Here is a 27,330-nt window from a genome sequence, read left to right on the forward strand (position 1 = left end):
TCAAATCCAGTTTCTAAGCTGGGCAGATGTGTGAAGGCCCAGCAGTCAGAATGACAGTTCCATCTAAGCGAGAAGAGGTGTCTGCCACCACCCCAATTATGAATGAAGATGTTTTAAGTTGAGAGCATCTGTTCTAATTTTATTTCTGCTGCTGTGAAAATATCCTGACAAAAGCAGTTGTGAGGAGAAAGGGTTTGTTTGGCTTACGAGCTCAGGTTTCAGTCCAAAACTGTGGGCAAATCTAGGTAAGAACTTAGATCCAGTCAACCACAAAGAGAAAATGCGCATCCTTGCTCGCTTGCTTGATTAACACAGTCCCCGGCCCCTTCCTAGGGAATGAGTCACCCATAGTGGGCTGGGTCTTCCCCTTTTGACTTACCATCGGGACAGTCTCCCACAGACATGCCTGCAGGCCAACCTGATCTCGACTCTCAGCCTCTTCCTAGGTAATACTGGTTGTGGCAAGTTGACAGTTAAAACTAACCAACAGAGTATCATATACTGACAGAGATTTAGATCCGAGGATGGGGGAGGGGGAGGAGAAGGGAAGGTCTAGAATTAGAATCTTTCTTCAGATGTCAACTCTTGTCAATTCCATGAATTAACATCTCAAAAATCCCCCTAGGTCTTCACTGAACTGTGTCTTTCAAATGTTCCTTCTAGCCAGAACCCAGGGCCTCTCACTGAGTTCTTGGTTTGCCTGTCACTCAATGCACAAACCACACTGGTCACCCTGCTACTGAGTCTGGGTTCTGCTGTGGTTGTATAAGAAAAGAGACATGGGCAGACAGCTCTGGCATCTCCCATGACATGCCCATCAGTGGCACTCTATATCCAAAGGGATGAGGACGGGGAGGTCAGCTCCCAGCTGTTTCCTGGTGTTGCTGTGATGACTTATGGCATCCCAATGAGCTACATATCAACTGGGAGCATACAGAGCTTGGCATTACCTCCCCTGAGAGTGACCCCAAGAGACAGGTTAAGATGCACACATCATTCAACCAACTGGAAGTGGCTCTCAGATTGTTGGGATGCAAAACAAGCAAGCCGGAACTCTAGACTGTTCCTTTTCCTGTTCACCAGCAAATAAGACTTAGGTAGAAACTTCTATAAAAAATATGACAGACATTTGGTTGGGGGTCATGGGGAAGGACTACAGTTGAGTGTATCAGGGCTGCTGTGTCAGGCTCACAATGCATTAGCAATGCCACCTTGAACCAACGAGCTAATCTTCTGATACTTCAGTTTGTTCATTGCTAAAATGGGAACTATAATAGCTGTTTTGAGAATTAAGCTATTATTTGCAAAGCACTCAGAGGGGTGCCTAGCACTAAATAACTCAGAAGTGGTAAACTCCGGTGAGGAGAACATGTGCTCTATACTTCTTTGGGCTAATGGGAAGAACCACACTTGCTTCCTGAGCCATCAGACTAGAAATTTTGTCTCAAGAACCTTGCCAGCCTTAGCAGGTCTTTCCACTTATGCAGACTGTGTAAATTCTGATTGTGTGACTTTATAATGGACAGATTTAAACGCCCCTGCAAATCGATTGTCTATTAAGTGCTATTATTATATACCTAGGACATACTGCTCTTGCTACAAAATGTCTATTCTTCTACTTAAAAATAAGTAAATAAGCAAAAGACAATGAACTTGGTATATCAGGCACATCTGTGGACTGAATGCCTGTTCTCCCAGTCAGCACTTTCTAGCAAATGACAACTGCTTCCATAAATTACTCTGTGCTGCCTTCACACTCGGAAAGTGAGTCCCTTATCATAAAAGGGCCATCCACGTTTTAGCATAATTGGTAAGACTGTGGCTATATTTTTCAGGGAAAGTAAACAAATTTAGCTCTCGCCCAGTGTATAGAGGCTCTTTCTCCCTCGGCTGGGTTCCGAGGTTAATCAGAGAGGTTGATGACTGTACAAACAGCATGGGAACCATGGGCCCTGCTTCTGCCTGAAAGCACAAGTGTGGGACTTTTCAACAGCCTGTCCAGACCCTGCGCATCGCTGTTTGCAGTGCCTCCCTCATCCAGGGCCCGGGACCAAAGCCTGAGCAGCACATCAATGAACTTCCAAGCCCCACTGGGCTTAGGTCGCCTGTCACAGGACTAGAGTGTGTGTGAGTTGAGCTAGCAGAGGCACAGTAGCCAGACTAGAATGTAACGGGAAAACTCAGCTTCTGCCGTGGAGGCCCCCGGGGGGAGGGGGGAGTGGATGGCAACGGCCATGGGGACGTTAGCACAGTTGAATTCTCCACTATTGAATGACCCAAGAGAGGTGGGAGCAGGGACGGTAAAGAGTTGATGTACAACGATAGCTGTGCTTGGTTGTCTGACCTTACCCTTATTTCTGTTTTTATTTCGTTCTTTTTAATGTCTTGAGAATAGCTCAGGGCTAGTGTCTTAAAATAGCACTCAAATGTCCTGTTTCCCAGTATGTGGAGGGAGAAAATCGATAGACTTGGAGTCAGAAAACATTGTCGTGAATTCTTCCTTCATTATTTAGGCAAACCCTATGCATTTTATAATTTGACACCTTGGTTCAAGGTAAAGGGCTTGGTTCTATGTCAAGGCATGGTGAACGTGGGCCTTGAGGCTGGTCAGTCTGACTGTGCCCAGGCCAGCTCTTCTTTTTCTAAATGTTGGGCATGTCATGCTCCCCATCCTGATGGGCTTCTCATGTAACACGGTAAGTAGGGGCAAATAACAGCTAACTTAGAAATTATTAACAACAAGCTGTGCCTTCCTCCCTGAGGGCTTCAAGTCGTCTGCGCTTCCAGCAGGGTCTGCTTCTTCCTGCCTTTTGCATCACTTTGGCCTCTCACCACCATTTCCCCAGCTACAGCTCTCTCTGATTTCTTACTCCCTGCCATACAAATAGGCCTTGGTGACCCCTCAGGCCTCATAGAAAAATCTAAGACACTCTCCTCTCTGAAAACCCTCAATGCAATCACATACTCAAAAGTTCCTACTTAGGTGACAGTTGCAGGTTAAGAAATTAGAATATAAACTTGTTTCAAGAGATATTTGTCAGCCTTAAAAATTCCATGACAGTAAAAAAGGAGGAAATATTTTCTGAAAGAGCCCTTTGTGCACAGAGCTGTTGGGAGAGCCTTTATGATTGGTTTTGTTCTGTTCCATTAGCATCTTAGCAGTGACATATAAACCGAGCACCTGCCAATCAGCTCTATCTTGTTGTAAAGGCATCCACGGAAGGTCTGTACTTAGTACTATTTTTTCCCATTAAAGAGGAAGACATGATCAGAGGTATTATATAAGCTGCACCTAGACACAGTTCTGGGGAAGAATCTTTCAAATTGAGGCTGAGTGACTCCTGTGACTTCAAACCTCAGATGCACCCCACTGCCTCCCTCATGCACGAAGACACTAGCAACAAACAGCAGGAGAGCTGTAATGTTTGCTTGGATCTGCAAGCTCCTTACACATTGAGATGAAGAAAGTATTGTGAAAATTACCGATAGACTGTGTTTGTATATGTATGTGGTCCTGAGTTTCAAACTCGGGACTTTGCACACACTGGGCATTGAACCGAGGGTACCCTAAATGCTAGGCAATTGCTCTAACACAGAACTATACCTATGCCCCAAAGAATATCTTAAATACCCTTTCTTGTAAGACACTAGCAACAAACAGCATGAGAGCTGTAATGTTTCCTTTGATCTGCAAGCTCCTTACACATTGAGATGAAGAAAAATTGCTAAAATTACTGATAGACTGTGTTTGTATATGTATGTGGTCCTGAGTTTCAAACTCAGGACTTTGCACACACTGGGCATTGAACCAAGGGTTCCCTAAATGCTAGGCAAGTGCTGTAACACAGAACTATACCTATGCCCCAAAGAATATCTTAAATACCCTTTCTTGAGAATAAGACAATTCAACAAAATCAGTCCCCGAAGAGCCCACCAGCCTTCACAACCCTCGCTGCAAACTCACCTGCTCATGCCCATAGTAAGCAGCGATGTGCAGAGGGGTGAAGAAGGAAAAATCAGTCCCCGAAGAGCCCACCAGCCTTCACAACCCTCGTTGCAGACTCACCTGCTCATGCCCATAGTAAGCAGCGATGTGCAGAGGGGTGAAGAAGACAGCATCTTGGACATTAACATTAGCCCCATGTTGGAGCAGAACATCTGCAGCCTAGGGAAGAAAGAACCTGGTTAGGAAGCTCCACTGGGGCATCTAACATCAGTCCATGTTATAGTGACAGGTGTCTAGCCTAGAGGAGAGAAAGATCCTGCTTAGAAAGCTGGCCTGGGCTATCTACCCATCCAAATTTAGTTTGTAAATTACCATGCACAAGTCTTGATCTGGAAGTTTCTTTCTGAAACAACCGTCTTCCATCTCCTTTCCCTGAAGGGTCCAGTGTTTTGATTTTCCTAGACAGCAAATCTCAAACCCTTTCACATGACGTGTAAGGTCGCTTCAGTCTGACGGTATCTTTTGAAGACGATTTTTTAAAATTGTGTCTCTGTGTGTGTTCGTTTGTGCACACAGGCCACAGTATGCATGTGGAGGTTCTGGGGATCAAATTTAGGTCATCAGGCTTGTCGGCACGTGCCTTTATCTGCTGAGCCATCTCCCTGGCCCTGATGTTTTCTTTTTAAACACATCTCCTAACCCTTATTATATACCAGAGTAACATCCAGTTTCTTACTCCTTGGAAACTTTCTTTCCACTGTGTCTTCAGGTTGAATTTCTAGCCTGCCTAGTCTGCAGAGCTTTAAGCCCTGGCTAGAATGCCACCTCCTCCAATTCTCCCTCATCTTCCTCTCTTTATGACGCTGCCTTCCCATTTTAAAGATGAGGAAATGGAAACCGGGAGTCCAAGTAACATGATGGGGTCCATCAGCTAGTGTGAGGGAAAGGTAGCATCCAAGTCCAGGTCTGTTTTGCTTCATAGTTTGTTTCCATCAGGTGACTTCTGTGATCATGACCTCATTAGTACTAGCCTTTAAGCAAACTAACTGACTGTCTCAACCCCAGGACTGAGAAGGCCATCTGTGGTGGGGCTCTGCAGACTAGCAGGGAAATATAGCTAAGAACCTTTTATATCGAGAAGCATTTATATCAAGTGTCTGTATCTGAGGTTTCACATGACTAGAATTCAATCTCAGGAACCCTGAAAGGGGGCCATTAACCATCAAGGTAGATAAGCCTTTTATAATTTCTGTGATTTTAAATATAGCATAAAACAAAGCAGACAGCATGAAGTTTTTATTGTAAAAAAGACTCTCAAATGTTGACATATAGAGCAAATTTCATAGGCATGGTTCCATAACTTACTTTCATTCTACAAAGATAAGGACACCTAGGCTTCAATAGCTAGTCAAAAGCAACTTTCTTTCCTACTAAGTTTGAACTTATCCAGTCCCTTAGAAGGTCAACCTTAGGGCTGAGCATTCATTAATTATGAAGTGCTAGTCCTCTGAGAAACTGTCAGAATGTAAGTTTTATTTTTTTGTTTTGTTTTGTCTTTTTGAGATATGGTCTCCCTGTAGCCCCAGCTGTCCTAGAACTCACTATGTAGACCAGGCTGGCTTTGAACTCACAGAGATCCACACGCCTCTGCCTCCCGAGTGCTGGGATTAAAGGTGTGTGCCACCACATCTGGCCAGAATGTAAGTTTTAATGAAACTACACACAATCATTTTTGAACTTCAGGCTTTTATTTTAAAACTTAAAGAAATATTTCAGTGTTGAGAGCAATGTCCATTGGAATTCTACATTTTTAGTAATACAAATAACACGTATTTGTCCATTGCTATGATTCTTGGTGCCATTATGGGCAGAGTGTTGCCCAGGACTCCTGGAGTAAAGCACATTTGATACACAAACATACCTGTCAGGTGGGCTGAGACAGGGGCACTCAAACATTTAAACAAATATTTATGAGATCATTTTACCCATGCCTCCCCTACTCTAGAATATGCACATGAGGTCTCTCTACTATCTTCCTACAGCACAGAGCACCAGGACGTCATACACTGACACCATTTTACTTGTCACTATGGTAGGTATCTGTAGGTCTACAAGAAATGTAGAAATGTGCCTTATTTTTAATCAAAGAGAAACATTGAAAGATGCATGTTATCACGTATACAGGAATTTAAACATAAATAGTGACAATCCAATTCTATCATAGGAATATTGAACAATTCAGTTCAATAAATGCCTATTGTACTTTAATTTCAAATTAATCTTCAACAATTCTCAAGTGCTTGCTTCATGCCGAGAACTATGTTTGGAGTTTTAAATATTATATACGTGATCTCCTAAAGAGTTTTACTGGGCAAGCTGGGGGTAATAGTGCATGCCTATAGTATTGGTGCTCAGGAGTGTGAGGCAGGGGGATTGCCACAGGCCTGTCTGGGCTACATGGTGATATCCTGACTTAAAAAAGTTGCAGGTGAGGTATGCCTTTAATCCCAGCACTCTGGAGGCAAAAGCAGGTGAATTTCCATGAGAGGCAGGCCAGCCTATTGTACGTAGGGAATTCCAGGCCTGCTGGGGCAACAGGGAGACCTTGTCTCAAAGAAAAACAAAAGACAAAACAAAAAAAGAGCACCCAATCTTCTGTTTCAAATTATTATTTTTTTGGAAGACTCTATAGTCCTGATTTTTTCAGTCCAAAAATCATAATAAATTTTCTAGTAAAATGATAAACTGGAAAAACATCTTTTAAAAATAATATATTTATTGATTGTTCAGGAATTTCATTTATCATATTGTGATCATATGCTGACACCCTCCCCCACTTCCAGACCCACCCCCATTTTATGTCCTCTACTATTTTTTAAGGCCTTTTAAGTCTAATTTATGTTCCCCAATTGCTCTTGGGTATAGAGGAATTGCCTCGGAGCCTGGTCAATCTACCACCATCACACCCATTAAGAACAAACTCTCCCTCTCCCAGCAGCTATCAGGTGCCAGTAGACCCTCAGCTAGGGCTGGGGGCTTCTTGCCCACCTCCCCCATCCACCCTGGGTTCTGGTCTGGGTTGGGCTTTTACAGGTCTTATGCATACTGTGACAAGAGCAATAGGTTCATATGTGTAACTGCCCTGGTGTGTCTGGAAAACACCATGGCAACAAATTTTAGCACATGACATCTTAACATTCCTCATAAACTTTCAAGATGTGAACTGTGTCACACTTAGATTTGTGTAAGCAGCATAAATATCATTATTAAGCTATAAACTGGTAAGAGTACCTCTAAGTGACAGAAAGTACCTCCCACTAAGTAGCCATTTTATGAGCACAGAAAATATAGCAGAACTCTTAATTTTGAGAGTGCGGAAAGCCCGGTAAGTATTACCCTTCACAGACATTTATTTACCAGCTTCCCCTTGGAAAGGTCCTGGGAAGTTGTGGCCAGCTCCAGGTTGGAGTTCAAGTGCTTGCTGCCACATTCTGTCTCTTCAACATCAGACTCCCTCGCTCTTTTCCCACCCACCACACATTCAGGGTCGAGGCCAAGCTCAGAGCCCAGGTCATCCGTGAAAGCATTCAGCAAACACTTCATCACATTAATAACTTCTCTCTCTGCGTCTGCACACATAATCTTCACAACACGATCTTTCCATGAATTGCCTCTGTGGATAACACACCGTCATATAACATCTAAATACTCTGATGTTCTAAAGTCATCTCAATCTGATGTAAGACATTTTCAACTCTAGATAAAATAGAGCCCAGGTCATCCGTGAAAGCATTCAGCAAACACTTCATCACGTTAATAACTTCTCTCTCTGCGTCCGCACATATAATCTTCACAACACGATCTTTCCGTGAATTGCCTCTGTGGATAACATACCGTCATATAACATCTAAATACTCTGATGTTCTAAAGTCATCTCAATCTGATGTAAGACATTTTCAACTCTAGATAAAAGAAAGTTTCATCTGAGACAGTGGCATTGAATCCTCAGGACTAAAATAACCAGGCCTTCTCATTCAGACCCCCCACCCCCCCGAGAGCCTTGACGCCATGATGTAAGCGCAAACACCTGCACGATTCTGACTTCCTAAACACATTGGCTCCAGTATCATTCCAGCTCTCTGGATGGGCTTTATCCAGCTACCTCCTTTGTCTTTTGTCTTGTGGGCATCATTTGGTGGGGATAAAGCAAACAAGTAAGGAAAGTTCCATGGAAGACAGGGAGGATGAGGCAGAAAACGTAGATGAGATAAAGTGACACTCAGTATGAGCCGCAGTCACCAAAATCCAATCTAGTGTCTTATGCCTACTGGATTCTCTGTAACTCTCTGTACTAAATTAAAGCATTCTGTGATTAAGTGATGAGCTGCAGTCTAGGCATTCTGTATCTTTCCCAATCAGAGCATTGCCATCTTGACAAGAAGAAACTGGGCATAGACCATAAGAGCCACATGGGGACCTTCTGAGAGAAACATGTTTCCTGTGAGAGAGACCAGGGTCAGACACAGGCTTTAGGCTCTCTGCCAAGATAAATATCTCATTAAAAGAATACTAATGGGCTGGGGATGTAGAGCAGTGGTAGAATACTTGCCTAGCATGTGCAAGGCCCTTGGTTCATTCCTCTATTGGTTTTAAAAAAAAAAAAAGGGAGGAGGGAGGGAGGGCTGGGAGACGGCTCAGCAGTTAAGAGCACTGGCTGCTCCTCTAGGTTCAGTTCCTAGCACAAGCATGGTGGCTAACAACAATCTGTAACTCCAGTTCTAGGCATCTGCCACCCTCTTCTGGCCTCAGTGGGCATTGCATGACATGGGTGTACTTACATATACACAGGCAATATACTCATACATACAAAATAAAACTAAATACATAAATAAAATTGGGGGGAGGGCTGGAAAGATGGCTCAGCAGTTAAAAGCACTGACTGCTCGTCTAGAAGACCTGGGTTTGAATCATAGCACCCACATGGTGGCAAACCACCATCCATAACGCCACTTCCAGGGGAATCTGCTGCCCTCTTCTAACCCCTGCATGTACAGCACAAGTGTACTTACAAACATGCAGGCAATCCACTCATACACACAAAATAAAAAATAAATAAAATATTTTAATAAAATTTTTAAAGGAAGGAAAGGAAACACAAAGGAAGGCATTGTAAATGCCCACGGGTCACAGCCTCACCCCTTTGGGAAAATCCTAGAAACGACAGCACACACATGGGGAGACGGGAGTGAGCCAAGGCCAGAGTTGGCCTGGAGTAGAGGATGGGTTTGGGACCCAGGATGCTGGTAAACTCTGATGGCGATGGGAGTCTGGAGCCGAGGAGGCCTAGACAGAGCTGCCAGCGAACGGTGTCCAAACCAGAGGCCCAGACAGGGAGCAGCAAGAGGGACTGACACTGCCAAGGTCATGGATTTACAGTGAGGACCCGCCTCTTTGTCTGTCCAGTGGGTCACTTGAATTCCAGATTCTTCTGGTTCTCTTTGGCTGCAGGCTGACCCAGAGCCACAGGTGTGAGCGGCTGTTCGCCGAAGGCTTGAAGCAGCCGTGACCCAGAAGGTCCTGGGCTTAGCCAGGGTCCCAGCTCCTCGCAGCTCTGCGGGGGCGTCAAGCCCACTAAGGGGCCGGCTGTGGATGTGTGCCAGGACCACCACGGGGCTCTCCCCACTGTGTGCGGCTGTTGGGAAGCCCCGGACTTATTCACAGCCGTGAATGGGTGGTCGCCGTTTTTAGACTGGAGCCTGGTGAAGGGGGGGGTTGGGTCTCAGGGGCTCCTCGATGGGGATCCACAAAGGCGAGAGATGGGGGCGGGAGATGGAAGGCCGTGCATTTCAAATATGGGAAAGGAAAGGCCTATAAGACTCCGTGTTTTTGTAAGTCACCCTCTCCCAAATGTCATATAAACTATGCAAAATTCAAAGAGATTGTCTTATGTTGGTTTGTCAATCCTGTCAGGATGTGGAGATCCTAGAGTCCTCAGAAAGCATGTGCTCCCCACCCCCACCCCCCAGGGAAAAGGGAAAAATTTAGTGAAACACCAGTTATCAAGTTTTCAAAACTGAACAAGAAACAGCACCCAGTGCTGCTGTCAATCAGCTTATCGGAGGAGACTACTCAGTGGCTGATGGAAGATTCCCTCCAGATTGCTAAGCTCCTCTTCAGATCTTGTTCTCTGTGGGCTTTTACCTTTGAGCATATATTTCTTGATATTTTTACAAATGTTAGGTAAGCATTCTCTATATCAAAGATTCTTAAATTGAAGGTCACCACATAACTAAATGTGGGGGTCGTGTTGGCAATAGTCAGAGGTTTCTGCACATACAATAACCTGAAGTAAATTCAAACCAAATATGTAATGAATCCCAGGCATTTCTGGCAGGGCTCACCTGGGTTGTATCACGTGATTTCACTGCTGTCTTGGTTCTGAACATACAGCATGTATAATTTGCAAGGTACATGCCTTCATACCATGCAACTTTAATGAACATGAATGTTGCCTGAAATACCTTAAATCCATGTGAAACTATGTGTCACGAATTGCAATGTTTTTGCTGTGCACACAAATTTTCTGCTCTTGTAGAAACATAATGGTTTCGTAACAGAAAACAGGACTTGTAATATTTTCCAATCGTTATTTCTCAGCATGTAAGTATCAAATTGGTGTATCTTTGAATCACACCGTGTTAAACAAACATGTTCACTTCATTACTATGCAAAGTTGTTTCGTCTTCATCAATGACAAAATTATATATGTGCCAAAGTATTGTTTTAAAATTCATTTCTTTATGACTTACTATGAGTAAATGTGTAATTTGTACATGTGTCTACACACAAGGGGCCTCGCAGAGAGGATGCTGAGGGCTTCTGCTCTGGGTTCTGCAGCTGTGGAGTCCTCTACTTACACCACTGGCTGAAGACACCTTTAATGACTTTTTTAAACCTGACATAGCTCTAATTAAGTATTTGGGTAAAGACAAAACCTATTAGAAAACAGTTTCTCCAGGCTGTCACAGAAATGAGGCTCTCTATGATTTCCCTTCTGTTATCTCGGGTTAAAATTTAAATTTCTCTCAAGATTATTCAAATTATTTCACAGATAATATTGTCAAAAATTAAGAAAAACACTGAATAAAGCTTCGAAATATATTTTCTGTGTGTAATTGTGCATGTGCATATATACGTGTATTTCTGTGTGTGTATGCAGGTGTGAGACAGGCATCTCCAGCCCTGACATCACACTGATCTCAACAGAGAAGCCAACAGGTCATGCAGCACCTACGCAGGGCTTTATCCTTAGGGTATCATCACTTCCTGAAAAGTGCCACTGCATTAATATAGCCGGTAGAGTTTAACACACACACACACACACACACACACACACACACACACATACATACAAAGGTATACACACAGACATATGCACACAGAGACACAGACACAGATACACACACACAGAGGGACAGACAGATAGATACATGCACAGTCATATAAACACAAAGACACATGGACACAGACATACACAGACACAAACATAGACACTCACACACAGACATATATACAGACACATACACACATATACACAGACATATACACAGACACAGACATATGCACATACAGCATATACATTTACACACAGAAAAACATACATATATAGAAAGCCACAGAGGCACAGACACTCACACACAGACATATACACAGACACAGACATATGCACATATAGCACATACATTTACACACAGAAAAACATACATATATAGAAAGCCACAGAGGCACATATGTATACACATAGACACATGCACATAAACATACACATAGGCACACACACACAGTGACACCAAAAAGGGACCAACAAGAGAGGGGAAGGGGTCAGAAGGTTTGCATGGGGCTAGTATGACAGTATGTGATGGTACGTGTAAAGCTGGCATGACGAGACCCATTATTTTGCATGCTGCCAAGAAGTAGATGTTAAAAAAGGAAACTGTCAATGGAATTGCACCAAAGTAGGAGCAGGCGTATGCTGGACACTTATGGTTAAAAAGCGGAGAGGAAGAGAGCCAGGAAAGGGAAGAGAAGAATCAGCTAAGGCGGAAAGGATGCCAAGGAGTAGCTCCCAAGATAGTCGGCAGGAGGAATTTTTAAGAAAAGAGGGGGACATTTTCTAAAACTCCCAGCTAGTCATCACCCTGCGGTGCCATTTGCTTTCTTAGATACATGGTTTCCTCATCTTAAATGAAAGTTCTATTTTAAAATCCCTGGCTGAAAACCCAGGCTTTCAGCGTTCACTGTTAAAATACATAATGTTCTATGCATTTCCAAAGCCATGATCTTTTCTTATGAGATTTATTTATAGACCTTGCCACAGGCCCCACATTTCCCACTATATTGCTAAGACTTGGAAATCGGAGTAAGAGGTACAGTCCTTCCACTGACATGCTTGGCACACAGTCTGAGCTCCACAGTAGCAGAGGAATTCACACCTGACAAATACTTTTCTCTGGACTTTTCTCCAAACCAAGTTTCCCATTACTTTATTTTCTCCAAGAAATTTCTTCTGGGAAAGTGTTTGGAAAACAGAAGTGATGGGCCTTGGTTTCAGAATCCCACGCCGCAGGCCGGTCAACGGAAGGTCGGCATAGAAAGATCCTGCCTCTCAGATAAGCAGGGCAAGAATTCTCCTTGGAGCTTATGCAGTAATTAATGCAGCTGCAGCAGCTGGGGTTTAAAAGCAAAAGACAACGCAAACAGTGGAATCCTGGGGTTGCGATGTTACAAGCAGCAGAGAACACGCAATGAAAACATTTTTGAGCTTCCTCCTTAATTAAAGTCAGAAAATTGACGATGTGATGAACTGCAGGATACTTCCTTAATTTGGTGTGGGACAACAGATGATAGTCATCCACTGTACCTTACAGGTTCATTATTTAACAGCAAAGTTGGAAAAGTTGGTCCACAAGAATCTCATTGTGCTGGATAGCTTTAGTCTCAACTTGTCACACCTGGGTTGAGGGAGCCTCAATCGGGGAATTGCCTCTATTGGACTGGCCTGTGGCCATGTCTGAGGGGCATCTTCTTGATGAGTGACGTGGGAAGGCCCGGTCCACTGTGGGTGGTGCCACCCCTGGGCAGGTGGGCCTGTGTTGCATAAGAAAGCAGGCTGAGCAGGGGCCAGGGAAGCAAGCCAGTAAGTAGTGTTCCTCCATGGCCTGTGCTCCAGCTCCTGCTTCCAGGTTCCTGCCCTGAGTTCCTACCTTGGGCTCCCTGATGAACTGCAACCTGGGAGTTGTAAGCTGAATAAACCCTTTCCTCCCCAAGTTGGTATTGGTCAGTGTTTTGTCACAGCAATGGAGAACAAACTAAGACACTCATGTTACACAATGACATTAGTACATCCACATTTGCTAAAATGTTTCACCACCCAGAACACTGGCTTGACAGGTACAGAAATCACATGTAGATCCTTTGCATGTTAGAATTATAAGACATTAAGACACCCCAGAACCACAGAGACCCTGATCATGCACACAGGCGATCACTATTCTAAGTAGAACTGTTAGTGGTTGAAGAATAGAATTGTTATCAACAGGCTTGAGAATCTGCTTTATTGAATAGAAGTTCAGTACCATGGCAAGTTTAGAGGTAGTAGATGCCCATCTCCTGGACATGAAAAGCAATCTATAAACACATCTCTGTTTATACTTGCTAGAGTCATTAACAGAATGTGACTGGAATGGGCTATCCATGAGGGAAATTCCTTTGACTATGGCTTGACGTAATGATTCATTTCTAATGACTAAGATGTGGCAAATTTTCTGAAATGTCATTTACAGCACTGTGATAAGAAGTGACTTCCTGTGATGATCCCTTTCGGATCTGCCTGTCTCTCTCTAAGGAAACCAGATGCTTGGTTGTGACAGGAACACATGATACTTGGATGGCTCTGGATAATACAGAACACATAAAGCCTATCAGCATTTATGGGAATGTGGAAGTCCATCCTCTTCCTGTCAGTCATTGAGATAGGTACAGTCCCATCTGACATGTCAGAGTCTTTGAGAACATCTCGGTCAGAGGACCCTGCTAAGTCACTCTGATATCTTAGATCTAAAAATCCTGCAAGACAATAGTTTTATTACACAAGGCACGAAGTTTTGGTGCAATTAAAAATGTTTTATTATATTTTAATTTATTCAGTGTGTGTGTGTGTGTGTGTGTGTGTGTGTGTGTGTGTGCCATAGCATGCAGAAGAGGTCAGAGGACAATTTTTGGGAATAGGTTCTGTCGATCCTGGATATAAAACTCAAGTTGTTAGGTTTGGCAAAAAGCGCTTTTACCTGCTGAGCCATTTAGCCAGCGCTGTAATCTTTAACGTAACCGCAGATAATTCAAATCGCTGTGCTTCCACTTCATTGTCAGAAGTGTCCATCTCAGAACCGACTTTGACACTGAAATCAGCGCCTACCTCACATTTGTGAATGTTCAAAGAGGGCAGCAGTTCAAGTCAGAAAATGTACTTTGAGTGCTATGATATGCTGGGCGCTGTGCTAAGTTCTAGAGGTCAGTGATTAATTGACTAATTGATTAATTGGGCAAAAACAATACGCAGGTTAGTGGAAGAAGTAAAAGGAATTGATCACGGAACCAGGTAGATATGATTTTGATGGTGAAAATATATGGGTAATTATAGCAAAGAAAATAATGTGTAAGCTCTCAACTCTGTCCAGGGAAGGGAGATGATGCCACAGAAGGAATTCAAGGCCAGGACTGGATATGATTTTGATGGTGAAAATATATGGGTATTATAGCAAAGAAAATAATGTGTAAGCTCTCAGCTCTGTCCAGGGAAGGGAGATGATGCCACAGAAGGAATTCAAGGCCAGGACTTCAAGCAGAAACTTTCTAAACCGATAGTCGAAGACTAATTAAGAATAGGTGATAGTCCATTGGTACCTCAAACACAGCAAATGCTGGCCTAATTCTACCATTTCCTGAAATATAATTCAAGATCTATTCTTCCCATGAAATCTTTTTAGACCATTAGATACTGACCCAATTATCTAAACAAATGGTATCATTTCGATGTTATTCTGTAATTGGTCTGTTGCAAACTTAATTCCCAAAGTCATAATGGTACTTGGAGATGGGGTCTGAAGGACATAGATGGGCCAGATGAGTCCCTTGGGGGTGAGGCTATGCAGGAAGAGGGAGGCACTCCAGCTGGTTTTCTCATCTTGGCCTACAATCCCTTCCACTATGTTAGAATGTACCAAGAAGCTCTCACTAGATGCTGGCACCTTGAGACTGGACCTCCCACGCTCCTGGACCACGACAAAATACATCTCTGTTCTTGAATTGCTCAGTCCACTGTATTCCCATAAAATGGACTAAGGAAATGGGTGGATTAAACATTGTGATAACCTATAATAACTCAATACTATTAAAAAATATTCTCTGTAGATCTGCCTCCTTGGAATTATGAATCAGAATCACTAGCTATTATAAATTTTCATTTACTATAATTTCCTTACAGACTTCCTCTTGCATCCAGTGTGGATGGATTACTCTTGCTTGAAACAATTTGAAAATTTATAAAATGTATGAAATAATAATTTTAATAGAATTGGTCATCAAGCATCAAAGGGCAATAACCTCAGTAGATGGAAACAAACAGGAGACACCCTGCCATTGCCCCAGGCATTGTCAAGTGTTTCCAGGCTGTGACAAGCCAGGTGGAAACTGGGATGGACCCTGGCTGTTTCCCTCAGAAGAGAAGACCTACTTCAAAGCCTGGAGAAGTTACAGTGGCTAGAGGGCTGGAGTTCACAGAACAGAGCACAAGAGATAAGAGAGCTCCACAGAGGACACTTGCCAAGGATACTGCAGACGATTCAGCTGAGCATGACCATCAGATCTCCTGACAGGAGACTGACGGGGATGAAGACCCTGGAGAAGGTTACTAACAGCGCCCAGTAGGAGCAACGGCAATGGCTGGTCCTGCCTCCCAGGATGGAAACTATCATGCTGTGTGGCACTGAGTGAAGTGTTCAGCAGAGACTTTCCCTGCTAAGAGGTGGGAAGTTCTACCCTGAGTCCTGCTTCAGTCAAACAAGTAATTGTTACAAGCTAGGCCTGATAGTAAGAATATCCCAGGAACACAAACTGTAACTCAATAAACCTGAAGACAGGTACTGACAGTATTCATCAGCATATATTTATAAGTATTCAAAAATATCTAGTACCAACTATAAAATTCACAAAGTCTAGAATGTAGTAAAAAATTACATATAATGGAATAGGTGCCTAACAACCATCTACAACTCCAGTTCCAGGGAACCTGACGCCCTCTTCTGACCTCCACGGGCAGTATATCACACAGGTTCACATACATACATGTAGGCAATATACTTATACATGTAAAATAAAAATAATAATAAAATATTATAAAAAGAATTAGTTGGAATGCAAACAGGCAGGAAGTTGTGAAATAAAATGAAGAAAATAAATGCCCTAAATGATCAGTCAAGTCTTACCTAGGACTGAGATGAATGTTAGTATTTATTAAAAAGATAATAAAATAGTTATCAAAATTATATTCTATATATTTAGACAGTTAAGAGTCATGAAAATATAATAAAGTCAAAGATAAACTCTATGGAGATAAAAACTATAACATGACAATCAACATGCAAAATGAAATGTGGAAAGGAAGGAAAAATCTTTAGAGTTAATCTTTAAATCCAAGACATCATGAAACACTGAGTAGGTCAATGAAGTAATTGGAATGAGACAGAAAACAGCAATTAAATAAAACAGAACATTTCCAAACTTAATAACATAAGCTCACCAATACAAGGAATTAGATACACTCAAGCACAAGAGATAAAAAGATAATAATATCCAGATATTGTTAGCACATCATCACTAAAAGCAGTTGATAAAGAGAAACATCATAAAAGTGGATAGAGTAAAGACACAGGAGTCCTGAGGGCCAGAAGTAATGAGGCTAGCAACATCTCTATCTGGAAAACGCAAGTGAGAAGCTGGAAAAATTGCTTGAAAGGATTGAAACAAAAATCCATAAATTAAAATTCCATTTCTAGTAAAATATTTCCTAACTACAGTAATGTAATAAAGATCTTTTCAGTAAGATACTATTGTGATGAAAACATCTGAAAGGGTTTTCCAGCAAAGAAGATACAGGAAGAGGACACAGAAATGCCAAACAGACACAGGAAAAGATGTGAACAGCATTAGGAAAAGCAGATGACAGCCACACAGAACACCCCAGACACTGACTCCAACAGCCAAAATCAAGACCGAAAAGACCAAGCTCTGATGAGAAACTGAGGCACTGGAATTCCCACACTGCGGACAGGAGTGCAGACTAGTACGCCCACTTTGAAAACAGCTTTTGATTCAGTCCTGTTACAAACACACTTTACAGAATACCCAGCTACTTTATGCCTACCTATCTGCCCAAGGGAGCTAAAAGCCCAAGGGTGTGTCTGTGTGACAATTCTGCAGAAATCTTCATTATAGTTTTATTTGTCATTGTTAAAAGCTAAAATCCCAAGTTCCCATCAAGAGGTAGATAGATAAGCTTGGTGATATAGCCAAACACTGAGATACTACACTGGACAGGACATCTTATTTGAAAACTTGACATGTGGCAACCGTATGACATGTCCAATTTTTGGACCCCATCACTCTAGTCCCTCATCCCACACAGACACACATACTTGGTTTTCTTCTATTGTTCCTCTCCACGGTGAGCTGGAAATCTTCATTCAGTTGCTAAAACCAGAACCCTGGGGATTAGAGTGAACCAGGTTTTCCTTCACTCAACCCCTGCCACAATCAGTACTCTACATATGTCAACAGTCTGTCCCTGTCTCTCTGTCCTTAATGCTGTAGCCCATGTCTGGGGACCTTTGTAGATCACTATTTTTCAACTCAGTTCTGAGCATGTCTTGAAGCCCATTTGGTTTATTTTAATGGAGCAGGCAGAGTGAGCTTGTAAAAAGAAAACTTGGATCCTATCACCTACCTCAGTATCTCTCTGCTTCTACAAGGGAGGCACCACATTCTGTCTCAGTGTAGGATCTAACCCAGCAAAACCCTGCAGGTAGAAGGGTATTCATTGAATCACAGCAACCAGCCTAAACCAGAGATACAGCCAGGAACCAGGAACACAAGGGCTCTCTACAGGTAAGCCCCCAGGTCACCCATGCCCTTAACTGCCCAGTCAGGCTCCTCTGCCACATCTGGGGTTTCTCAGTGACACCCATGCAGCCTCCATGATCACCTGCTCTGTACTGTCCAGAGCAGGAAAGCATTCCCACACATCATTTCTTCTCCTGGAAGCCTCTCTATGTGTCCTAACCTTCCAGTGAACTGGAGATAAAAATCTTACCCATCCATCAGGTTGTCTTAAGGACAAAAAGCTAATGTGTGTAAACCACAGAACACCTAGTCAGGCACGCAGGCAGCTCCCAAGATGGCCATTGCCTTGTTTCTTCCTCTTCACTGGGCTGAGAGCTGCTTGGGTTGTTGAGTTCTAAGCCAAACCACCAATTCCTCGACTACACCATTACCCTATTGCTTGTGAAATCACACTCTCGGTTGTGTTTCTGCCATGTGTCAGATAAAAGGTAGGAGCAGAGGACGGATTGGAAAACCAAAGAAAATCTGTGTGTCTGTGGCAGGGGTGTGTTGCACGGCACACAGAGAGCAAACTCAGGTGATTGAAGACATCAGTGCTGGTGCCAAGGAGGAAGGGAGAACGGAGAAACGGCATAGACTGCGTGTTTCACATGCCAACAGGACAGTCACCGACAGAGAGACGGTGGGCCGTGTAGACGGAGAGAGGAGCAGTGCAGAGGCTCCCAAGCAGGAGGTGCCTGGAAGCTGGAAGAGGAGGATCAAAGAAGGAGTGGGAGCTCAGGTCAGAATGGAGATGACCATCTGAGGGATGGAGGAAGGAGGCTTGGGGCAGGGTAGGAATGTGGCCTGACCTGTTCTAGCTTGCTCAGGTTCCCATGTCACACATCAACACAGGTTAAAGACAAAGGGCAGGAGAAAGACTAAGCTGTCCTCTTCCAAGCTCAGCCACACTGTGGGCGACCTTCATCCCTTCTGCCGCAGTGATGAGTCCGTTTGTGTGATGACCTGTGTGCTCTCTCTTCCACTAGATCATAAGCTTCATCAGGCCAGCAATCGTAGGTAATTTTTCTCAAGCATTAAATTATTTGCATTGAATACGGATCTTGGAACTTATTAGCAGCTCAACAGATATTTGTTTAGTAATTCAGTAAAGGAAAGAATGAACATATATTATTATATTCCAACTTTTGATTTCTTGGGTTGTAAGCTCCCACCTGATGTGTAAGACTGTACTTTATATGTCTTTGTATTTATTTTATTATTTTTATTTTATGGGTATGTGTGTATTGCCTGCATGCAGGTAAGTGCACCCGTGTCGTGCAATGCCCATGGAAGATGGAAGAGGCTGTCTGACCCCCTGGAACTGGAATTATGGACAGTTTTTAGCTGCCATGTGGGTGCTGGGATTCGAACCCGGGTCTTCTGCAAGAACAACCAGTGTTCTTAACCGCTGAGCCATCTCTCCAGCCCCTATGTCGTGTTTCTAGCACAATTCTTCCATGCCCTTGTGTGTCTGTCTTCAATAAATGCTTAGAGATTTGATCTGCTACACCAAGGCTATTATTACATCTTCTATGGTCCAAATTTCTCTGAAGAAAAATCTGTGGACTAATAAAGCAAACTTCTAGAAAGTCAAGGTTAACTTTATAAAGTCTGAATGGGCAACATGAACTCTTCAGGTTTACATATTGCCAGAAACTAAATTCACGTAAGGGAAAACCAGTGATGAGAACCCCCCCATCTTTGGGGAAATAAAACTTGATAATAGAAGTATATTTATAATCATAACTGCAAACTTGCCTCTAGGAAAACAATCACAACAGGACATGCTATCTTATTTTTCTTACAAATCTAATAAAAGCCCCTAAAACTAAAACTCGGTTACATTTGTCATCAACACACAGAAGGAATCAAACCTCCAGAATTCACCAAATCTCACTGCAGTCCAGTTTACTGACTCCCTGGCACTGTAGTATATAAGCATAGACATGAATTGGTAGAAAAAACAGTCACTAATATTGTATCTTCTTGCTTAGTAACACTTGATAAATTTGAAACAAAGTCTTACTCATTCTCTAGTGGCTTTTCAATGGGGTAACAATTTTATTTTTTTATATACTAGTATCAGGAAAAATGTAAAATAGAGCAATAATGGAGTTATCACTGGAGCTATTCTTATTATGTTTCTCCTCCAAGAACTTTACTTGTAAAATTGTAGCGCTTTCTTCCTGACAAATTCTCACTATTAAGCTAAAGTAAATTCTGATTTCTTTCCATAAACAGTTAGTATACAAATCATGTAGTTTACAGAGCAATTACATAGGAGAAAGGCTTCAATACATTCAGGGCCTGTGTCTTTTGGCCCACACTTATCGAGGTTGAGTAAAAGGCTTTTTGTGCTTCCTCCATGATAAAATAAATAGTGAGAGAGTGATTTAAAAAACTTTGCCAATTGTAGCCCCTCCTCAGGTAAAAACTATGAATGATCAAAATCATTTTTCTAAGTTCTATAAAAAACATATATTGGGGCTGGAGAGATGGGTCAGTGGTTAAGGGCACTGACTCTTCTTGCCTAGGACCAGGGTTTAGTGCCCAGCACCCACCTGGCAGCTAACAACCATTAGTAACTCCAGTTCCAGGGCATCTGATGCCCTTTTCTGGCCTCCACAGGCACTGGAAGCAGGGATGCACTTACGTACATGCAAGTCAAACACTCACACACATAAAATAAAAATATGAAGAAATAAATATAAAGAAATAAATAAAAATTAAACATAACAAGAGGCTGTGGAGTGTCTCTACTATGATAAAACTAAGCAATATTTTCTCTCCAAGCTAGAGTGAGCAGAGGTAATTACCGTCTATTTCTACTAATATACTGTGAGGCTTAATCTTAGTTGTCAACTCTAAACTGGGTTTAGAACCAGCACAGGCCTGCTGTGAGGAATTATTTAGATTAAGTTAATAGACGGGGGAAGACCATCCCAAATGTGGGAAGCACCATTCCCAGAGTTTGGGTCCTGGAATGAATGAAAAAGAGGGGGTAATCCTTGCTCTCTGCTTCCTGACTGTGGGTAGACCATGGCCAGCTGCCCCAGGACCATGACCAGCTGCCCCGGGACCATTACCAGCTGCCCCAGGACTATGGCCACACCTTTCCTACCATAATACTTTTGCACTATGAGCCCCAAAAGCCCTCTCTTCCTTAAGCTGCTTTTTCAGATTTTGTCTCAGCAGTACGAAGAGTAACTGAATCATGGTTTCCTCTGCTTCCCTGAGCGCATTTCAGGAGCATCAGCCACCACTCCAGCGTGTGACCCTCAGAGCTGCGTTACCACAAGGACCCCATGCCTTAAGGCTCTGCTGCCACTGTCTAGAATTGTTTCTCTTTTAAACAGGAGATTATAATTTTTAAAAGTTGAAATATGAAAAATGTGTGACTAGTTCAAATCAGAAGAAAACTGACAATCTTTTAGGCAGAATAACTCTGAAAATTTCTCTGAACAAAGAGCAGTAAGCGGAGGAAGAAATCCTCAGGTCCCAGGCAGCGTTGAAACAAAGACGGTAAGAACAGGGGAGCCAGAAACAAGTGACCAAGACAGACGCTGGCTTTGTTGTAGACATTTCAACAACATTTTCTTTGATAATGAATTTTAAAAATACTTTCAGTGCAATCAGAATCAATAGAGTGTATCTTGAAAATCAAAGTCATTTGTTTGTGTAATTTTACAGTTTCTCTGAATGCATCTTTAACATTTTTGCTTCTCACCAAGGGGGCAAATGAAAAAGAATTACACACACCCCCACACACCACACACACACCACACACACCCCCCCCCACACCACACACACACCACACACACACCCCACACACACACCACACACCCCCCCACACACCACACAACATACACATACACCACACACACCACACACACACCACACACATAACACACCACACACACACCACACACACCACACACACAGACACACACACCACATACACAGACACACACACACACACCACACACATACACACACCACACACACACCACAAAATAAAATATTTTTAAAAAGTACAGTACATACATTAATGGGATGTGCAGCGGTGTTTTGATATGTGTATGTGACGTTTTTCTTTCTAACACATAGATGGGTTTGAAGACTACATTTGCACATTTGTTCTAACTTGTGCCTGTTCTTCTTGCCTCTGTCCTGCGGGAGCCGTTCCGAACCCCAGCTTCTCCTCTTCAGTTACATTACCCCACTTAGGATATCTCCCTTTCCTCTTATGGCCCCTACTTTGTAGTTACCCCCACACACACCACACACCCCCCCACACACACCACACACACACACCACACACACACACACACACCACACACACACCACACCCCCCCAACACACAAATATGCTCCTTAGAGCCAGGGATATAGCACTGTCGGTAGAGGGTTGGCCCAGCATGCACAAAGTCTTGACTCTTCATGTGTGTAAACTGGGCATGCAGTGCATATTGTAGTTCCTGCATTTCATGGTGGAGGCCCAGAAGATCAGATGTTCAAGGTCATCCTTGGCTACATAGTGAATTCAAAGTCCACTGGGACTACATGAGACTGTCCAAAGAAACAAAAATGCAAACAAACAAAATAACCATAAAGAAATAATCAGAAAAACAAAGAAAAAGAGAAAATGACTCGTAAAAGACATAATGGTAGGAAATGTCAGGAGTAACTATATTTTTAAAAAAAGCCTTAAAATTGGAAATGGAATTGTCCCTCTATATCTGTGGGGTCCACATCTGTAAATTCAACTAGTTACATACCAGACATGTTTAGAAAAATATTCCAGTTTCATGTGTGTCAAACATTCACAGACTTTTTTATTTTCACATTGTTTTCTAAAATTATACAGCGAAGAATCCATTTGCATAGCATTTCCATGTGTTAGGTATCATATGCAATCCAGATATGACTGCAAGTGTTCAGGATGATGGCAGTGTTACATGTAGACACTATGTCATTTTATGTAAGGGCCTGGGCACCTATGGATCTGGGTGTCTGTGGGATCCTGGAACTGCTGCTCGTCAGGTCAGTCACTGAGGGACTCTGAGGAGAAGGTGGAGAGAGACCTGAGGTTACGTCTACAAAGACCTAGCCTGAGTTGTGGACGATGCTGGTTTAGAGTTGGATCTTCAGAGTGAAATATCCTGGTTTGGGTTTTAGACTCTGACTCTTCATAGATAATTTGCATGTTTACATACAAATTAGTTAATTTATGTCCAGTTTCCTCCTTAATAAAATTATACAAGGATTAAATGAGACCACATAATAATTAATAGACAAAAGATCTGACTATAACAAATCCTTCATAAATGTTCCTTCCTCAACTACAGCTTTAGAGCATCAGCACAGGGAACAGAGTATAACCTGTCATCAGGATGGAGAAGCAGTGTGGTGGCAGAGGGTGAAAATTATATCCAGGCCATGCTTAAAGCAAAACTAGTCTTACTCCATGGGACAACTCTGAGGACAGAATCCAGGAAGAAGGCCCAATCCTGAGTGTACTACTATCCTTCTCTGAGCAATCTGTCAAACTTTAATGAACTTCTAGATGTCAAGACTCCTGGCCTAGAGAGATGGCAGCCAATGAAGACAGGAAAACGGGAGTTTAAACAGAAAGCCTGATCTAGGAATTAGTGTGAGGAAATATGTGTGTAGGGTGGTTTCAGACAGAATCACCCACCTTTCACTCACAACTGATCAAGGAACCCGGCCCTGGACATAGTGAGTTTGGTGTGTAGAGTGAGAGGCAGATAAATATTTGACGTCAACATAGCCAGAGAAACGTGTCAGAGAAACCTGTTAGGGCAAAGCTCTGGGTCTGGGTGCTGGGAGTGACTTCCTCTGTGAGATGCTGTCTGCACTGCATCCTGTCTGTGAGGGTGGGTAGAGTGAATCAAGAGAAAGACCACAGTAGTTCCAAACCTATAGACTAGAGGAATCTGGGGTTTTAGTTCAACACATCATCTCAGTTTCATGGGAAGAGACTGGGTAGGATGCCTGAGGTCATTTCAATACTGACTCCTTAGGCACAAGTGGGTCCTGAAACAGTCAGAGCTTTCTCAGGAGAGTGCAGTTGACCCAGTGGGTAAGGAGGCAGGGATTAAGAAACCTGAACAAAGGAGTTGAGGGCAATGGTACAGACAGTAGGGGGGTAGGAAAAAACAAACATTCCTTGACTCTCACTTTAAGATTTCCCTCCCTCTATCTGGAATTTTTAATCAATGATGAATTGAAAGGGCCAGGTATGAAGAAGTCTGATTCCCTAAGGTGGTGATGGAGGCAGGAAAGTCTAAGCACCATCTTATAAAGGTTTCCTTGGAAATTTTGCCAATCAGAAAATAGTCCAATAAGTAGGACTCAAACTTTTGTTGTACTGTCTTCATTAAACACAAATGTATGTGTATTTAGACAGGGGTTCATTCAATAGTCCAGCCTGGCACCAAGCTTGCCCTTCCTGCCTCTACCTTCCGAGTACTGGGATTGCAGACTTGGATCATCACGACGTGTTTTTTTTTTTTTGCTTGTATTTATTTGAATTGAGACCACATAAGGCCTCCGTGAAAAGACTTAAATAGCCTCAGTAGAAGACACTCTCCCCTCTTTCCTTTGCTTTAGCTCATTTGTAGTTCCATTACCATATTTGTCATGTCCTCATAACTTGCACAAATGCCTGGCTATGGACCCAAACTAGCCCACACCAAACACTGTTGGACAACGGTCCGAACGGGCATTGTATATCAGAAAGGCTTCCGGTCTCTGACCTGTCAGGGACTACTTCTCTGCAACGACAGCAATGGTGATCGACACTGTGTTCCATAATCCCAGGGGGGCAGTCTCATGGTCACCCTAGAGTTGAACCACCCTCCCTCCTATCGACATGCACTTCATAAACTTAAAAAAATAAATGCATGTGTGTGTCACCATAAACAATTCTTAACATAAGACATTTAGTATCGCATAGCTCCAGAAAGATTGTTTATCTATGACAAGAACAGGGGGCAGAAAACTCAGAGATTCTAAATACATCTAACAGGAAAGCAACCAGAGGCTGTCAGACATAAATGCTATTAATTTTATAAAGTTAGAGAAGTATAATACAAACATTTGTAATCTGTATGGTAATTAAGATTAAACTCCAGTGCTGGGACATTTGCAAATTCCTTCACAAGACACCTATGTTTATCAAAGGACTTTGTATAAAGGAGGATGGAGTTTTCTGTATACAAATTTCATGACATTCAGAGAAGGGTTCAAATACAGAGGGCTGTGATGGGAGCACTCCCATTTACATGATAAAACATCCTGGAGAATGAAGAGACTTGGAATTGGGTCCAGATAACAGGCATTTCCAAATTACACTGAAAATGATTTTCCGTTCTTGATACTTTCATGAGATCTGCCCCAGGAGTTGAACATGAAATAAAAGGCTTGCATCTACTTTTTGTCATTTCAGGTACTATGCTGTTGTGTGTTAATATATTTCTAGCTATCTTCATTTTAAAAATAAAAATTTCAGTTCACTAGAACCAAGGGAACTTATAATTGGACTAATGATTTTTTTCAATAAGGAAGAAACTAATTAAGCAATAATCATTTTCAGAAACCTCTGTTGCATGTGACAGATTTTTTTTCCCCCCTGACAACTAGAAGCTTACAAGTTCTGAATTAATTTGTCTGGTTATGAGAATGGCAAGCTTATTAGTATAACTCACTCTCACTCCGAAATTGTTCCACATTTGTGAAAGAATAATAATGATTAAAAGTTTTATTTCCAAACGGTAAGCAGCTGTAAATTTAGCATGTGGTATGGTTCGAAGGCAAATGGTCCTTGCTCTTGAAGACTGAGACAATTCAAAGAATGAGCCTACCCTCAAATAAGCTGATCTTCAGTTTGAAGTCTGCTGGAGCAGAAATGACGCACAACAGGGTCAAAGTGAATGATTTGCCAAATTTCCCCCTCCTCCTTCTTGGGAGACCCGAATGCCCACCCTCTGAGCTCCCAGAGCTGACAAAACTGACAGAATACTTTCTATTTGGGTTTTGCGTGGTGTATGACATTCAGGCGGGTGACTTACAAAGGCATGAACTGTCATAGGCTTCGTCTTTCCCATATTTAAGCACTGTGTGCCATCGGTGTGTCCCGCCCACGGTCTCCATCAGCTTTTTGTGCACTGTCTCCCCACAGTCCTAGCACTCTGTTTCCCCAAATGGCTACGACTCTGCCTCTTTTCCCCAGTGTGCTCAGCTTCTCTCAGTGTCAGTCTCTAGACGGCCCCCATTCAGTTCCAGCGTTTTGCAGGATGCCTACCCAATAGTGACTCAGAGCTGTCTAGCAGCCTGGTTGGTCTGTCAGTTCCTGGAGGGAGGATTGTGAGGTGGCACAAGTTACTGAAGGTGGCTGTTGGGCATGTAAAAAGGAGGCACTCTTCCCGGAAACCAAGAGGGTAAGGAGCAGCATAGTACACAATATAGAAGGCCTGCTGATACCCCTAGGCTGAACTAGAAGGAGCTGATTTCCCATGATACCACTGACACCTAGCTATGCCTTTAGAAGCTAGTGGTATTCACACAGCTTTGAGAGCAGCGGTGGGAACCGCTGTAGTTAGCACCCAAGGGACTTGCTGTTTGTTCAGACAAAGTCCGATCTCAGCCTCACAGAAACATTTCAGCTGGTCAGCATCTTCCTGGAATATTCCTTTCTCTGATTTTGGCCCTAAGCCTTGCAAAGACCCGTCATATTGCTTCCCAGCTCTGATAATGCTGATCCTGCTTGTCATTTATTCAGTTAATTTATGTGAACATTAATTAAAATGATCGAACTGCAAGGAGGAAGTGGTAACTGCGCTTCAGTTTAGTTGAAACAAAATAACTAAAAGCTGGAGACATTTGCAAACTATTTATCAAGGTTATACAGTCAGATGGCTTTCTGTGGATGTTGAAGTTTTACTTAATTCAAAAAGAACACTAAGTAAGTTGCAGCTGATTGGTTGTAATTGTTGTTCATGAAACAATGGCACACTCACCCATCTAGAGACATTTAAAGAAAAATTTTAACTCTATGACAACGTGTAGGTGTGTGCTATTGTAGTTAATGAGTTACCTATTTTAAATAACTTTTTCAAATAATCAGATAATCTCAGTTTTAATCCC

The 27,330-nt window shown here is 42.6% G+C and overlaps 1 protein-coding gene across 1 annotated transcript in view; it reads right to left on the reverse strand.

Moving 5' to 3' along the window:
• The window catches only part of Tnni3k (TNNI3 interacting kinase), a 304,879-nt gene that overhangs the window by 198,653 nt on the left and 78,896 nt on the right, over window positions 1-27,330 (reverse strand). The window contains exon 6 of the mRNA XM_008853645.1: window positions 4,067-4,165. Coding sequence (XP_008851867.1) covers window positions 4,067-4,165 — 99 coding nt within the window. The remainder of the gene's footprint in view (window positions 1-4,066; window positions 4,166-27,330) is intronic.

Source organism: Nannospalax galili, unplaced genomic scaffold (genome assembly GCF_000622305.1).
Source record: "Nannospalax galili isolate Female #2095 unplaced genomic scaffold, S.galili_v1.0 scaffold387, whole genome shotgun sequence".
In the NCBI taxonomy this organism is placed as follows: Eukaryota; Metazoa; Chordata; class Mammalia; order Rodentia; family Spalacidae; genus Nannospalax; species Nannospalax galili.